This window comes from Salvelinus alpinus, chromosome 9 (assembly GCF_045679555.1).
Source record: "Salvelinus alpinus chromosome 9, SLU_Salpinus.1, whole genome shotgun sequence".
NCBI lineage: Eukaryota > Metazoa > Chordata > Actinopteri > Salmoniformes > Salmonidae > Salvelinus > Salvelinus alpinus.
Window position 1 is genome coordinate 75,003,166 of NC_092094.1, and position 14,448 is coordinate 75,017,613.

Genomic DNA, 14,448 nt, shown 5'->3' on the forward strand with positions numbered 1-14,448 from the left:
TAATGTATCCTTCTGTCACCCCAATTTTCTCTCCCCTTTCTCTGTCCTCGCTTTTTCCTTCCTCTCTTTCTGTACGCTTCTCTCGGTCCCTCCTTCCCCTCTCTCTATCCCCCTCTCCCCGGATCCCCTCCTGTCCCTCTCTCACCCTCCTCTCTCTCTCCAGTGTCGGGAGGTCGCAGTAGACTCCACCTGATAGACCTGGGCAGCTGTGTGAAGGTGCTGGGAGGAGAGATGGGCAGGGAGAGCAGTAGTAGTACAGCAGCAGGAGTGTGTCTGTCCCTCTCTGCCCTGGGGAACGTCATCCTGGCTCTGGTCAACGGCAGCAAACATATCCCCTACAAGTACGTGTGCACTGTGTGTGTATTGGGGGGGGGGGGGGGGGGTATGTGTGTGTCTGTGTGAGGACCTGTTGGAGGTTGTATTCAATTGCTTTGCAATATTACTCAGATACAAAAAATGACTACATAATTGTATCTATTTCTTACTCTTGCCCTTCCCTAAATGACCCTCCCTAAGTGTGTGTGACTAACTGGGGGAGTTCGGGCTTGTGTCAGCTTCCACTGGTGACTGGCTCAATATCTATCTCTACATATCCAACTCAATATATCACATCCATGTCATATTAATAGTAGACTTTAAACCTATGAATAAACCTGCGAATTATTGTGGATATATTCATGAGATAGTACACTTAAATAGGCAGATCATTGGACACACGAGGCACAATGATTCCTGTAAGCCCGGCCCGGACTTAATTCTGCATAACTACCATGTGTAATGATAATGTATAGAATGACATTTGCTGCTCTTGATCAGAGTGGCTAAATGCCTGCTGAAGCTTTGGAGAGGGAGAAATGGAGAGAGAGAGAGAGACAGGCAGGGAGAGAGAAAGAGAGAGAGGAGAGGGGAGAGAGAGAGAGAGAGAGAGGAGAGAGAGAGAGAGAAAGAGAGGGAGTGGCAGAGAGGGAGAGAGTAAGGTGCTGTGGGGTTGATTTAAAGCCCAATAACTAATGTTGCTTCATTATTATCACCTGAGACCGCTAGGAAGAGGTTTTTTGGTCTGTTCTTTTTCCTGAAGAGAATGAGTGGGACTGTGAGAGAGGGAATACGAGAGAGGGGAGAGAGGGAGGAAAGAGGAGAGAGAGTTTGAAGGAACGAGAGGCAGAAAAAAAGAGCAAGGAGGAAAGGGGTGAAACGAAAGCAGGGGGACAGAGGCTTTGAAACAGTGGTGTGCAAATGTTAATTTTTCCCAAGAACATGCAGGCTCTTCTCCCTCCCTCTCTCTCTCTCTCTCTGCCTCCCTCCTCCAGTGCAGATAGCTCAGCTCCACGGCTCTCTAATTTAATCACGAGCTCGGCATTTACATTGCAAAGCACCCCACCACTTTATGCCAGAACTGTAAACATTACACACACACCGAGGCATACAAACCCAAATACACACATATGCATGCATGCGTATAACATTTTAGGTTGGGGCCATTTGCAAGGTGTGGAACTGGAACTCACCGTGCATGAATATAAAATCCCTTCTGCACAAATCACTGATCTTCTGCTTTATTTAATTAGACCCAAACACTCGCGGCTCCAGACTTTTTCCCCCCCTCTTTCTTCTCCATGTTCCACCCTGCTTAATGAGATCAATTAAGGGACTGATTGAGATGTCAGGCGAGGGAGATGCAATTACTATCGTTTATGTGACGAAGACACTGATAACTACTACTAATGACATGACTCAGAGTGCGAGACAGAGACAGAGAGCGAGAGAGAGCGAGAGCGAGAGCGAGAGAGAGAGAGAGAGAGGGAGGAATGGAGGGAGAAAAGAGAAGAGGATGAACTTGAGGACAGTTGAGGCAAAGTAGAGCGATAGCTGAGGCAGACAGCAGAGAAGAAAGGATGGGATAGCTTGTGTGTGTGTGTGTGTGTGGGCTGGCCGGGGGCTGTGTTTTTATAAAAAGAGGACAGCAGCATGAGGTATTGAGCCACAGAGGAGCCTGCGCTCCATTCTGCCCTGAGGGTCCCAAACAGCTCACAGGAGTTACCTACCACACACACACACACACATGCCCATGCACACACACCACATGCACACACACACACACAGAAACACAGGCAGACAGTCAATTAACCCTAGGACAAACACAGGAGATGGAGAGCGTTAAATAAACACACAATCCTACAGCTACTGTCCCACATGTTCCAGCCATAGAGATATTAACCATCGACGTAGCTAATGCTCAGGTCTGGAGATCATTGCTGATTGGTAGGGAGGTGAACAGTGCTTTTAAGGGTTTGATAGATATTATCCTTCAGATTAATGTTTGTTTCTGTGTGGACATACAGTATGTGTGCATGCATGAGTCTGTGTGTGCGTGCGTGATGTAATGTGAGTGTGTGCACAATTTAACATGTGTGTGTGTGTTTATGCCTGTGTTAGTGTATGTGCGTGATGTAATGTGTGTGTGTGTTCCAGGGACAGTAAGCTGACCATGCTACTGAGAGAGTCGCTGGGCAACATGAACTGTCGGACCACCATGATTGCCCACATCTCCTCGTCGCCTAGCAACTTCTCTGACACGCTCTCCACCCTCCAGATCGCCTCGCGCCTCCTCCGTATGAAGAAGAAGAAGACCAAAGTCAGTATGGTAGGCATTATCAATTTAGCCACATTCAGTCATTCAATCATTCATTCAATCAATAAATCGGTCCATGACATAAAGCAATTCTCCTTCTCGTGCATTTCACAGTTGTTTCTTCTGGGGCTCAACTGCTAAATGTTCAGATTGATATTTCAGTTAAAAAAAAGTTAACTTTCAGTATTGCTGGAACTTGATGACCCAGCATTACAATAACAGGCCAGTAAATGAAACCGAGATTCTAATTTGTGTCTTTCAGAAAGTGTTGTTTCTCTCATCCATTTTCACATTCCCTCTCTTCTTCAGCAATACACGTCCAGTTCGTCAGGGGGTGAGAGTTCGTGTGAGGAGGGTCGTATGCGTCGCCCCACCCACCTGAGACCATTCCACTCCCGTAGCTCTGCCGACTCCAACCTTCCCCTGCTGCACCTCTCCAGCGACCCAGATGACTACTCCAGTAGCGAGCAGTCCTGCGACACCGTCATCTACGTGGGCCCCAATGGGGGTGCTGTCTCGGACCGTGAGCTGACCGACAACGAGGGTCCGCCAGAGTTTGTCCCCATCATTCCTGCTCTGCTGAAGAACAAAGCCGAGTCTGGCGTTCTGCCGACTACACCAACTCTGCAACAACAACAGCAACAGACAGTACTCTCCCAGCCCCAGCCTGCCCCTACACAGACACACACCCAGCCCTTTGCCCTGCCTACACAGTCCCTCATCGCCCTAACCCAGCACCCACTCCCTCTCCTCCAACCCCTGGGCCAACCCCTGCCCCCTGTGCCAGAGGAAGGGGCGGAGTGTCTCAAGTGCAACACCTTCGCCGAGCTGCAGGAGCGGCTGGAGTGTATCGACGGGAGCGAAGAGGTGGCCAAGTTCCCCTTTGAGGAGGTGCCGGTTAATAGGGGGGCCAAGTCTGACACCCTGGTTCCCCCTGGGTCTGAGACAGAGCCAACGGGAGGGGTGGGAGTGGAGGTGGAGGTAGAGACCTCCAGGAGGATGTCCAATGACAAGCAGCTCCAGGAGATCAGGGAGGTGGTGGAAGAGGCAGAACTGGCCCAGACCATGATAGAGAGTCTGAGCCTGACCGGCGGCAGCAGTGTGACGGGCAGCAGTGGAGCTGGACACACCAGCACTAACCCTCTACAGAGGGCCAAGAGCGCCAGCCTCCATGACAGGTCAGATCTGTTTGTTTGTTAAGATCCCCATTAGCGGTTACAAAGCAACAGCTACTCTGCCTAGGGTCCACACGAAAAATAACACAAAACATAACTTATTAGGGCCTCCCGGGTGCATCATCGCAGTGCTAACTGTGCCACCAGAGATTCTGGGTTCGAGCCCAGGCTCTGTCGCAACCGGCTGCGACCGGGAGGCTCATGAGGCGATGAGCACAATTGGCCCAGCGTCCTCCGGGTTAGTGAGGGTTTGGCCGCCAGGGATATCCTTGTCTCATCGCGCACTAGCGACTCCTGTGTCGGGCCGGGCGCAGTGCACGCTGACCAGGTCGCCAGGTGCACAGTGTTTCCTCCGACACATTGGTGCGGCTGGCTTCCGGGTTGGATGTGCGTTGTGTCAAGAAGCAGTGCGGTTGGGTTGTGTTTCGGAGGACGCATGGCTCTCGACCTTCGCCTCACCCGAGTCCGTACGGGAGTTGCAGCGATGAGACAAGACAGTAACTGCTACTAATTGGATACCACGAAATTGGGGAGAAAAAGGGGGTAAAATTTTCAAAACTTATAATAAAATACTTTTAAAAAACAGAACTTATTGTTCCTTTAGCTTGTATAGTTTTATCGAATGCCTTATAATTTTTATGTCTGTCTTGAAGGTATTTTTGTTTTCAATATCTTCTTTTTCTTTTCTATTTCTCTTCCTTTCTATTTGATTGACAGTCGTGAGTCTTTGAGCGCAGGCAGTAGCAGTGATGGTAAGCCCCGCCCCCTGGGTTCTCCTCGGCTGGGCATCGCCTCTCTTACCAAGACCTCTGACTACAGACCTCCTTCCTCACCCTCACAGCGCTGCAAGGTACAGTATCTGGCTCTCACACCTCTACGGTCTTTGCTTGTGCTATTTTACAGTTATTGGGTTGAATTTTACCTCATAAAATGCATTTCCATGAAAATGTACAGTAATGTTGTGAAGCATCTTTGGGTCCTTGAAAAGAACTATAAAAATCCAATATTTGATTATGATTATAATCAAGGTCTACACCCAGAAGGGTGTGATGCCGGGAACGCCCCCTCTGTCCTGCCAGAGTCTGTCTACTGCAGACAGCCTGGCTGCAGATAGTGGGAGGTCCTCTACAGATTCCCTGCTACAGCTGAAGTCCCTGTCCAGGACCTCCCCGATGAGAATGAGTCCCCAGGTGCTAAAGCGCACCGACTCCTTGTCTGCCAGCCTGGGGTCTGCTGAAACACTGTGTGACGATAATGTTCCTCAGATACCTCTGGATGTACGCAGGGACAGTAAGTCTTGCTCTTTATTCTATTACTGTGACAAGTGTTTTTTGAAGATGTTTTTTATGTATGACAGTGGTTTCGTACAGCGAATTCATTTTACGTTCCTTACATATTTTCCTTTCATTGTCTATCCTCTCTCTTCCTCCTTCCCATCTTTCTCTGCCTCCCCCAGCCCCAGTTCCTGCTCTAGCCCCCAGCCCCTCCTCTACCCCAGCCCCAGCAGACCCTCGCTCTCTGGGGGAAGATGAGCTGGTATTCACCCTGGGGTGTGAGGAGGGGCTGGATGTCCGGGGCATGCTGGAGAGTGGCGGTCGTCCCACTAGCATCATTAGCTTCACCAGCGACTGTTCCGTCACCGCCCTGGCCTCAGGATCCCGCCCTGTCTCCATCATCAGCAGCATCAGCGATGACCTGGAGTGCTATGGAAACAACACTACTGTCATTGTTACGACCACCGGAATGGTCACAATGACAAGCGCCTCAGTCGCCGGGGTGATCGCCATGGCGGAAGTCAGCATGGCGAAGCTTCGCGTGGAAGGAGAGGCGATGGCGGCGCTGCCGAGCTGCCGGTCGTCCATCTCATCGTGGCTGAGTGAGCTGAGTGCTGGGAGTGACGGGGATCAGTCCCTGCACAGTTTCGGCCAGTCCCATGGACATGGGGAGGCTCTGGCCGAGCTAGACCCCCCACAGGTGCCTCTCTCTGGGGCAGAGGAGCAAGATGAGGTGTCCCTGGGTTCTAGAGGAAGGAAGACTCCTGACAGCGAAGTAGTGTTGTGTGGAGATGAGAACGGAACGGAGAAGGAGAAGAGCACCCTGACTAAAGAGAGGCTGAAGAGACTGTCTCCCTCCATGGGTAAGACCAACATCACCGTCTCCAACATCCAGACCCTGGGGGCCTCCAGCAACTTCCTCCCTTTCAAGACCAACATCACAGTCCACCCCTGTGTGGCCGTCAAACCCATGGTTATACAGGAGCCCACTATACTGTCCTCCCCTACCAAGACTCTGTTGTCCAAGGACCCAGCCAAGCCTGCCCCAGCCCCAGCCCAAGCCCTGGTCCTGGCCTCCATGTCCAGCGAACTCAGCTTCGACGACCCCTGGATGAAGAGAGATGGAGGCGATGTGAGGCCTAAGGAGCTGGTGTGTAAGGTGAAGCCGGAGAAGAGGGTGGTGGAGCCACCAGTCAAGACAGACCCAGCTAAGACCCAGGCCTGGCCCCAGGGTGACAGGGCCAGCAGGGTGGACAGTGGCTACGGAGGGGACCGTTGCAGCTCCAGCAGCGGTGAGACCGTCTCCTCTCCAGACTCCTGTAAGAGGGTGGTGGATGGCTGTGAGATGGTGCTGGTCAGCTCTGGGGAATGTCTGATGACTCCCGTCTACTCTGCCGACATCCTGCGCACCGCCAGTCTGCCCCGCGGCTGGCACCGGATCAACCGCCATGACGGCCTGGACGAGGACTCACTCCGCTACGGCGCTAACGGAGGAGGGGCAGGGGGGGAGTACCGGGGCCTAGGGATCACCACCTCCACCCCCTGTAGTCCGAGGGCAACACTGGACCGACGGGGGTCGTCCGGGAGACAAGGCCTGTTCTCCCGCCAGAAAGGGATCCCACCGCTGCCACCAGTACGCAAGTCCAGTCTGGACCAGAAGAACCGGGCAGGAGGCCCCCTCAGCCCCCTGCACGCACCCAGCCATGGCCTCTCCTTCCTGGGGAGCACCCCGGAGGACCTAGGTGGGCTTGGTGGAGGGAAACAGAAGGGGTCTAATGTGGAGAGCAGTAGGTTGTTCAGTGCTAAACTAGAGCAGCTGGCTAACAGAACCAACTCTCTGGGGCGGTCCCATGGAGGTCACAGCTCTCTTGGCCCCCACTACGACTGCCTCTCCCTGGAGAGGGGGGAGAGCCTCAGCTCTCTGGGCTGGAAGGGGGCAGCCGGAGGGGGGAGGGGGGACTGCAATATGCCCCATCCCGGACGTAGCATCATCCGTTGTGGCTCAGTGTCATCCTCCTCCCCTAATGGAAACGGTTCCGGTAACAGCCCCGGCAGTGCTCCCAAGTCGCCCAAGTCGAGCCAGTCGAAGATCTCAGCGGTCAGCAAGCTGCTGATGGCCAGCCCTAAGACCCGCAGCCTTTCGGCCTCCAGCACCAAGACACTCAGCTTCTCCACCAAGTCTCTGCCCCAGTCTGTCAACCGCAGCTCCAGCTTGCCTCCCAACGGCAAGACCCAGCCCCAGCCCCAGGGTCAGACCTCCAGCCAGGCCCTGGGACAGAACAAGGAACCCAGCTCTGGCTCCTGGGCCACCCAGTCTCTGAGTCGCAGCCGAGGGGGAGGCCTGACCGTCAAGCTGCCTCTGAGAGCCGCCAACGGACGCATCTCCGAGCTGCTTCAGGGCAACGGAGGCTCTCGATCAACCAGTCACAACCGAGTAGGAGGCTCCGAGGCTGGGGAGGAGAGGGGTGCCGGAGGAAGTGGAGGTGGAGCAGGTGGTGGAGGGACACAGGGAGAGGAGAGACCAGTGATAGTCCACACCCTGCCGTCTCCCTACAGTAAGATCACAGCCCCCAAGCGGCCTCAGCGCTGCAGCAGCGGCCATGCCAGTGACAACAGCAGTGTTCTGAGTGGCGAGCTGCCCCCGGCCATGGGGAAGACAGCCCTGTTCTACCACAGCGGGGCCAGCAGTGGCTACGAGAGCATGCTGAGGGACAGCGAGGCCACAGGAAGCACCTCCTCTGCCCAGGACTCTCTGAGCGAACACAGCTCAGCCACCAGCAGCAGCCGCCGTAGCCTCAAGAACAACAAGAAGAGGAACAACAACACAGGTCTGCTCCTTATGCTGCTTCCCAGTGAGCACAATACATTTTTTCAACGTTATTTTAACGTCTTTTTAACGTCTTTTTAACGTCCCTTCCTTTATGCTTAGTTTTCCTGTTCCATTTATACACTACACAAAACAGTACAGACATGTATTTAAAGGGTAACTCTATAGATGTTCAATTACCTTTGTTCAACTAACTATAACCTTAGTCACGTAGCTTACATCCCTCATACTCGACCTCCAGTTCACGCTCTGTCCTGAATAGAAATAGAATAAAACCTTTGAATATGAAACAAGCTGTCAGGTAAGTAAGGTGACCAGCCAGGCAGGCAAGGAGGGAGGCAGGCAGGCAACCAGGCAGGCAGCCAGTCAGTCCGGGAGGCGTGTAATAGTGAAAGGCTTATCAGAGTCATTCTCTTAAAGTCAGCCATGATGAATCGCCACATTAGGCTGTCACCTTCTCCCAGGATGCTCCTCAGCCCCACTGCCCAGAACCAGCCCAGGCATGGTTAAAAACACTGATGAATGAACCCTCTATTTTAGATAACATGTTTGGTTAGTAAACTGTCCCATTTCGATATGAATCGCAGCGGCAGCGAAATGTAGCTCACAAGACTTCCATTTATTATTTAAAAATAAACTATGCCTCTGGACAAATTTGGAAATAAATAACTAAATCAGGTTTCAACCCCTCCTTTCTCCTCACCTCTCATCATATCCCCCTCCCTCCCTCTCCCCTCACCCCTGAGAGGTTGGTAGTGAGAGTGGTCTTGTTGGGCAGACAGATGGCCATTGTCAGAGAGTTCTGTGGGTGGCCTCAGGAAAGCAGTGCACTCTTTAACCCCTGTACCCTCTCCATTCCTCCCTCTCCTCTCCCTTATCCCCCCCCCCCTTCTAGGCTGGGACCCCTTTTCATCCCCCTTGCCACCCCCTACCTCTCCAAAGCTACCCTCCATTCCCTTAACTCTCCCTCTCCACTTACCCTCCACTTGCCCTCCACCTCTCCCTCTCTCTCCTCCCTCTCTCTCTCCCCCCTCCCGTCCAGAGAGGCAGTAAGAGGGAACAGTGATCAGGCTTATCTATGGCTGACTTAGAACCGCAGAACCCGGGCCAACACAGCCCGGCCTGTGGCTGCTCCAGCAGAGAGAGGGAGAGAGAGGAAGCGGGAGGGAGAGAGAGAGGCTTGCTTGGGAAAAAAACTTTTTTTAATCAGGTTTCCAGTTGAGGGTCTCATGTATGGTTGCTCTTTACTGTAATATTGGATTTTCCATCGCTTGGTTTCTCTCTCTCTCTCCACTGTGTCCTGATGCAGCAGGCAGTAATAAGGTACAAATGGGTGACTCGAAGGTGACTTAGAGCAGATCTGTCTTTGTGACCTTTCTGTTGCGCTCGGAGACAAAGAGACAGACGGAACCTTATTAACGGCACCTCTCGCCCCCCCCCCCCCCCCCCTCTCCCTTCACCCCGTCCCTGTGTGTGAATCTGATAAAAACCTGTCTGCTGACATGGCTGCCAATTTCTATGCAAATGGAAATTGTGTGTGTGTGTGCGCGCACACATTCCAGCACGCTGGTCAGATAAGAGGGACTGACCCGCTAGGCTTATCTCTCCACCCTGTGATCACCAAATGCTCTTCTCTCTCTCCCCTCTCTTTCTGTGTTCTCTTCTCCACTCTCTTTCTCTGTTCTCTTCTCCTATCTCTCTCTGTTCTCGTCTCCACTCTCTTTCTCTGTTCTCTTCTCCACTCTCTTTCTCTGTTCTCTTCTCCTCTTTCTCTGTTCTCTTCTCCTATCTCTTTCTCTGTTCTCTTCTCCTATCTCTTTCTCTGTTCTCTTCTCCACTCTCTTTCTCTGTTCTCTTCTCCACTCTCTTTCTCTGTTCTCTTCTCCACTCTCTTTCTCTGTTCTCTTCTCCACTCTCTTTCTCTGTTCTCTTCTCCTATCTCTTTCTATGTTCTCTTCTCCTATCTCTCTCTGTTCTCTTATCTCTTTCTCTGTTCTCTTCTCCACTCTCTTTCTCTGTTCTCTTCTCCACTCTCTTTCTCTGTTCTCTTCTCCACTCTCTTTCTCTGTTCTCTTCTCCTATCTGTTCTCTTCTCCTATCTCTTTCTCTGTTCTCTCTCTTTCTCTGTTCTCTCTCTCCCCTCTCTTTCTATGTTCTCTCTCTCCCCTCTCTTTCTCTGTTCTCTTCTCCACTCTCTTTCTCTTTTCTCTTCTCCACTCTTTTTCTGTTCTCTTCTCCACTCTTTCTCTGTTCTCTCTCTCTCTCACCTCTCTTTCTCTGTTCTCTCTCTCCCCTCTCTTTCTCTGTTCTCTCTCTCCCCTCTCTTTCTCTGTTCTCTCTCTCCCCTCTTTCTCTGTTCTCTTCTCCACTCTTTCTCTGTTCTCTTCTCCACTCTTTCTCTGTTCTCTCTCTCCCCTCTCTTTCTCTGTTCTCTTCTCCACTCTTTCTCTGTTCTCTCTCTCCCCTCTCTTTCTCTGTTCTCTCTCTCTCTCCCCTCTTTCTCTGTTCTCTTCTCCCCTCTCTTTCTCTGTTCTCTTCTCCCCTCTCTTTCTCTGTTCTCTTCTCCACTATCTTTATCTGTTCTCTTCTCCACTCTCTTTCTCTGTTCTCTTCTCCACTCTCTTTCTCTGTTCTCTTCTCCACTCTCTTTCTCTGTTCTCTTCTCCACTCTCTTTCTCTGTTCTCTTCTCCCCTCTCTTTCTCTGTTCTCTTCTCCTATCTCTTTCTCTGTTCTCTTCCACACTCTTTCTCTGTTCTCTCTCTCCCCTCTCTTTCTCTGTTCTCTTCTCCCCTCTTTCTCTGTTCTCTTTCCCCCTCTCTTTCTCTGTTCTCTCTCTCCCCTCTCTTATCTTCTGTTCGGTTCTGCTGCGTTTTCTCCCCGTCTCTTCTCTCCTCTTTGCTGCTCTCCCCATCTCCCCTCTCAACCGTTCTGTTTTTTCTCTCCTCTCTCCCCCATCCTCCCCCAGGAACTCATGCTAAATACTGGATTGGTGTCATTGCCAGAACACAGTCCTACTCAACCAATCCCCCCCCTCCCAAACCTAGGCCCCTCTCTCCAACCCCTACTCCAATGCTAGACCTAACCCCAGCTCCCACCCCAACGCCAGCCCCTGGCAGAATGGCAGTGTAGTACTCTTGGCTCTGTCATCAACTATCTGTCCTGGTTTGGTCATCAGCTGTCTGTCCTGGTTTGGTTATCAGCTATTTGCCCTGATGTTTACTCCTGCTGCCTTTGTCAAACTAAAGCCTGGTCACGTCCTTGTCAGCAGAACAGAACAAAACAACACGTCACTATGCTGTTCTCCTGACCCAGTCACAGTCACAGATGTAGAGTTGCACTGTGGCTGCGTTTACACAGGCAGCCCAATTCTGATCTTTTGCCAAATATTGGACTTTTGATCAATCAGTTCAATAATTGGGCAGAATATCAGAATTAGGCTGACTGTGTAAACGCAGCCTACTGTATGTTTCTTATTTGTCCTGTAGGTGATGAGCGAGAGAGATAGATCCTACTGAATTCTACACATTCTAATGAATGTTTCTTAAAGGCAAACACAACCCACAAAGGATCGGTTGGTGTTTGTTTCATTAGTCTATTGTTGACATAGTACCAAAATGTTTTGCTTGTCAGCAATCAAGTGGCATACAGTACACTCTGAATTACCTAAAATGATAAATCCAATAGTGGTCTTTCATAGTCAGGCCAACCCAAGCTGTACTGCGCAAGTAGGCTAATAGTAGGCCTACTATTGAAACAGATAAACTGAGTCAGAAATTCACGTTTCAGATTTTCCCCAAAAAGTCACCCTTATTTGCAGAAAAACAACAAAAGTGTATGTGTGTATGTTAACAATGCTTAGACCACATCAGGAGATCACTTTGAGGTCTGGGCTCTTGGCTCTGTTATAAAAAAATATATAATACATTTCGATTTTTGAGAGTAAGTACCCTTTAATTCAAGTGTGCAGGCACTTAGCACTAGTGTTTGCTTAGCCATGTTTCTGTAGCACACGAGATGGAGTTTGAAAAAGAAATGGCCACTGGATTGACACAAAGAATCATGATATCATTCTGACAGGTAGGCATAAGCTACTTTGTAGCTAGTTAATAGAGAAGGCTTTTGGGAAAGCCTTTCCATCTACCAGAAGACGGTTAAGCCTATTATTAGCGTCGCTATATTTAGCCCGTTCCTTCATTTTTTGAAACCTGAATGTTTTACTTCATATTCTGAGGCATGTCTTACCTTGCTTCAAAGTAGGATGGAATTAAGAATATATAAATATTTGGACGAGCAATGTCGGAGCGGCATAGACTAAGATGCAGTAGAATAGAATAGTGTACAGTATATACTTATGAGATTAGTAATGCAAAATATGTAAACATTATTAAAGTGGCCAGTGATTTCAAGTCTATGTATATAAGGGCAGCAGCCTCTAAGGTGCTACTGATGGCTATTTAACAGTCTGATGGCCTTGAGATAGAACCTGTACTGACCTCGCCTTCTGGATGATAGCGGGGTGAACAGGTAGTGGCTCGGGTGGTTGTTGTCCTTGATGATCTTTTTGGCCTTCCTGTGACATCGGGTGCTGTAGGTGTCCTGGAGGGCAGGTAGTTTACACCCGGTGATGTGTTGTGCAGACTGCACTACCCTCTGGAGAGCTCTGGTGAGTCTATACTCTGGTGAGTATAGACAATGCCCAGTGAAAGTGGGTATACGTTGTATACCTGCGTATTGCCACCACTACACCGCTGGTTACATATCTTGAAAACCTGATTACTGACAAGCAAAACATTTTGGAACTATGTCAACAATGGTCTAATGAAACTAATACCAAAATATTAGTTTTCCTTTATTGTGATATATGTTTTTCAATGTTGAATTGTTCAACATTGTTGCTTTGGCAACACAATAATGTGAATGAAGCATATACATGGAAATTGAAATGGGAACAACAATACCAAAAAGTATTCTTCTCCCGGTGTCCCCATTAACTGTGTGCGTGCATGCGTCTGTGTCTTTTGCTGTGTGTGTGTGTGTGTGTCTCTTTCTATGTATGTGTGCATGTGTCCAGGTACCCAGCGTCGTCGTCTGATTCCCAGCCTGACCCTGGACTCGTCCTCTCTGATCAGGAAGCCTGCCATCAGCTCCAGCGTACGCTGGGTCGACGGCCCGCTAAGCCCCGCCCCCAGGGGAACCACGGAACCCTTCGAGATAAAGGTCTACAAGATAGACGACGTGGAGCGCCTGCAGAGGAGGAGAGAGAAAGGAAACAAGGTGAGAGAGAGAGAGAGAGAGAGAGAGAGAGGGGGGGGATGACGTCGAAGAGTTAAGATGGCAGGATGTGTGACGTTTTACATGCCCCTGACCAATTGTGCTATTTTATTCGTTTTTTGCGTTGTTTGTAACTTGTTTTTTTACTTATTTTGTACATAATGTTGCTTCTACCGTCCCTTATGATTGAAAATAACTTCTGGACATCAGAACTGGAATTACTCACCACAGACTGGAAGAAGCTTTTTCCTTTAACGAGTCCGGCAAGAAGGATATACTGCTGTCCCGGGAACAGGCCCAAATCCAAGTCATTTGCGTGAAGAAAAGACGGAGGAAAAGAGGACGCAGATCGGTCTGCCTTCTGAGAATCCGTAGGCAAGCGAGTAAACTCCCACTGCCTTCCATTCTACTTACTAACATGGAATCATTGGAAAATTAAATTGATGACCTACGATTACGATTATCCTACAAACGGGACATTAAGAACTGTAATATGTTTCACCGAGTCGTGGCTGAACGACGACACGGATAATATAGAGCTGGTGGGATTTTCCATGCACCGGCAGAACAGAGATGCTACGTCTGGTAAGACGAGAGGTGGGGGTGTGATTCTTTTTGTCAATAACAGCTGGTGCACGATGTCTAATATTAAAGAAGTTTCGAGGTATTGCTCGCCTGAGGTAGAGTACCCTATGATAAGCTGTAGACCACACTATTTACCAAGAGAGTTCTCATCTATATTATTCGTAGCCATCTATTTACCACCACAGACCGATGCTGGCACTAAGACCGCACAACCAAATCTATAAGGCCATAAGCAAACAAGAAAATGCTAATCCAGAAGCGGCACTCCTAGTGGAAGGGGACTTTAATGCAGGCAAACTTAAATCAGTTTTACCAAATTTTTACCAGCATGTCACATGTGCAACCAGAGAAAAAAAACTCTAGACCACCTTTACTCCACACATAGAGATGCATACAAAGCTCTCCATCGCCCTCCATTTGGCAAATCTGACCATAATTCTATCCTCCTGATTAACTAAAGCAGGAAGTACCAGTGACTCGCTCAATACGGAAGTGGTCAGATGACGCAGATGATACGCTACAGGACTGTTTTGCTAGCACAGACTGGAATATGTTCCGGGATTCATCCAGTGGCACTGAGGAGTATACCACTTCAGTCATCGGCTTCATCGACGACGTCGTCCCCACAGTGACCGTACGCACATATCCCAATCAGAAGCCATAGATTACAGGCAATATCCGCA

General features: G+C 50.0%; 1 protein-coding gene across 1 annotated transcript in view; it reads left to right on the top strand.

Annotated features, from left to right (window-relative positions):
- Window positions 1–14,448, top strand: part of LOC139530626 (kinesin-like protein KIF26B) — a 156,659-nt gene that overhangs the window by 129,120 nt on the left and 13,091 nt on the right. Inside the window, exons 11-17 of the mRNA XM_071327202.1 lie at window positions 164–341; window positions 2,473–2,644; window positions 2,942–3,810; window positions 4,525–4,657; window positions 4,836–5,097; window positions 5,264–7,909; window positions 12,981–13,183. Of these exons, the coding sequence (XP_071183303.1) occupies window positions 164–341; window positions 2,473–2,644; window positions 2,942–3,810; window positions 4,525–4,657; window positions 4,836–5,097; window positions 5,264–7,909; window positions 12,981–13,183 (4,463 nt within the window). The remainder of the gene's footprint in view (window positions 1–163; window positions 342–2,472; window positions 2,645–2,941; window positions 3,811–4,524; window positions 4,658–4,835; window positions 5,098–5,263; window positions 7,910–12,980; window positions 13,184–14,448) is intronic.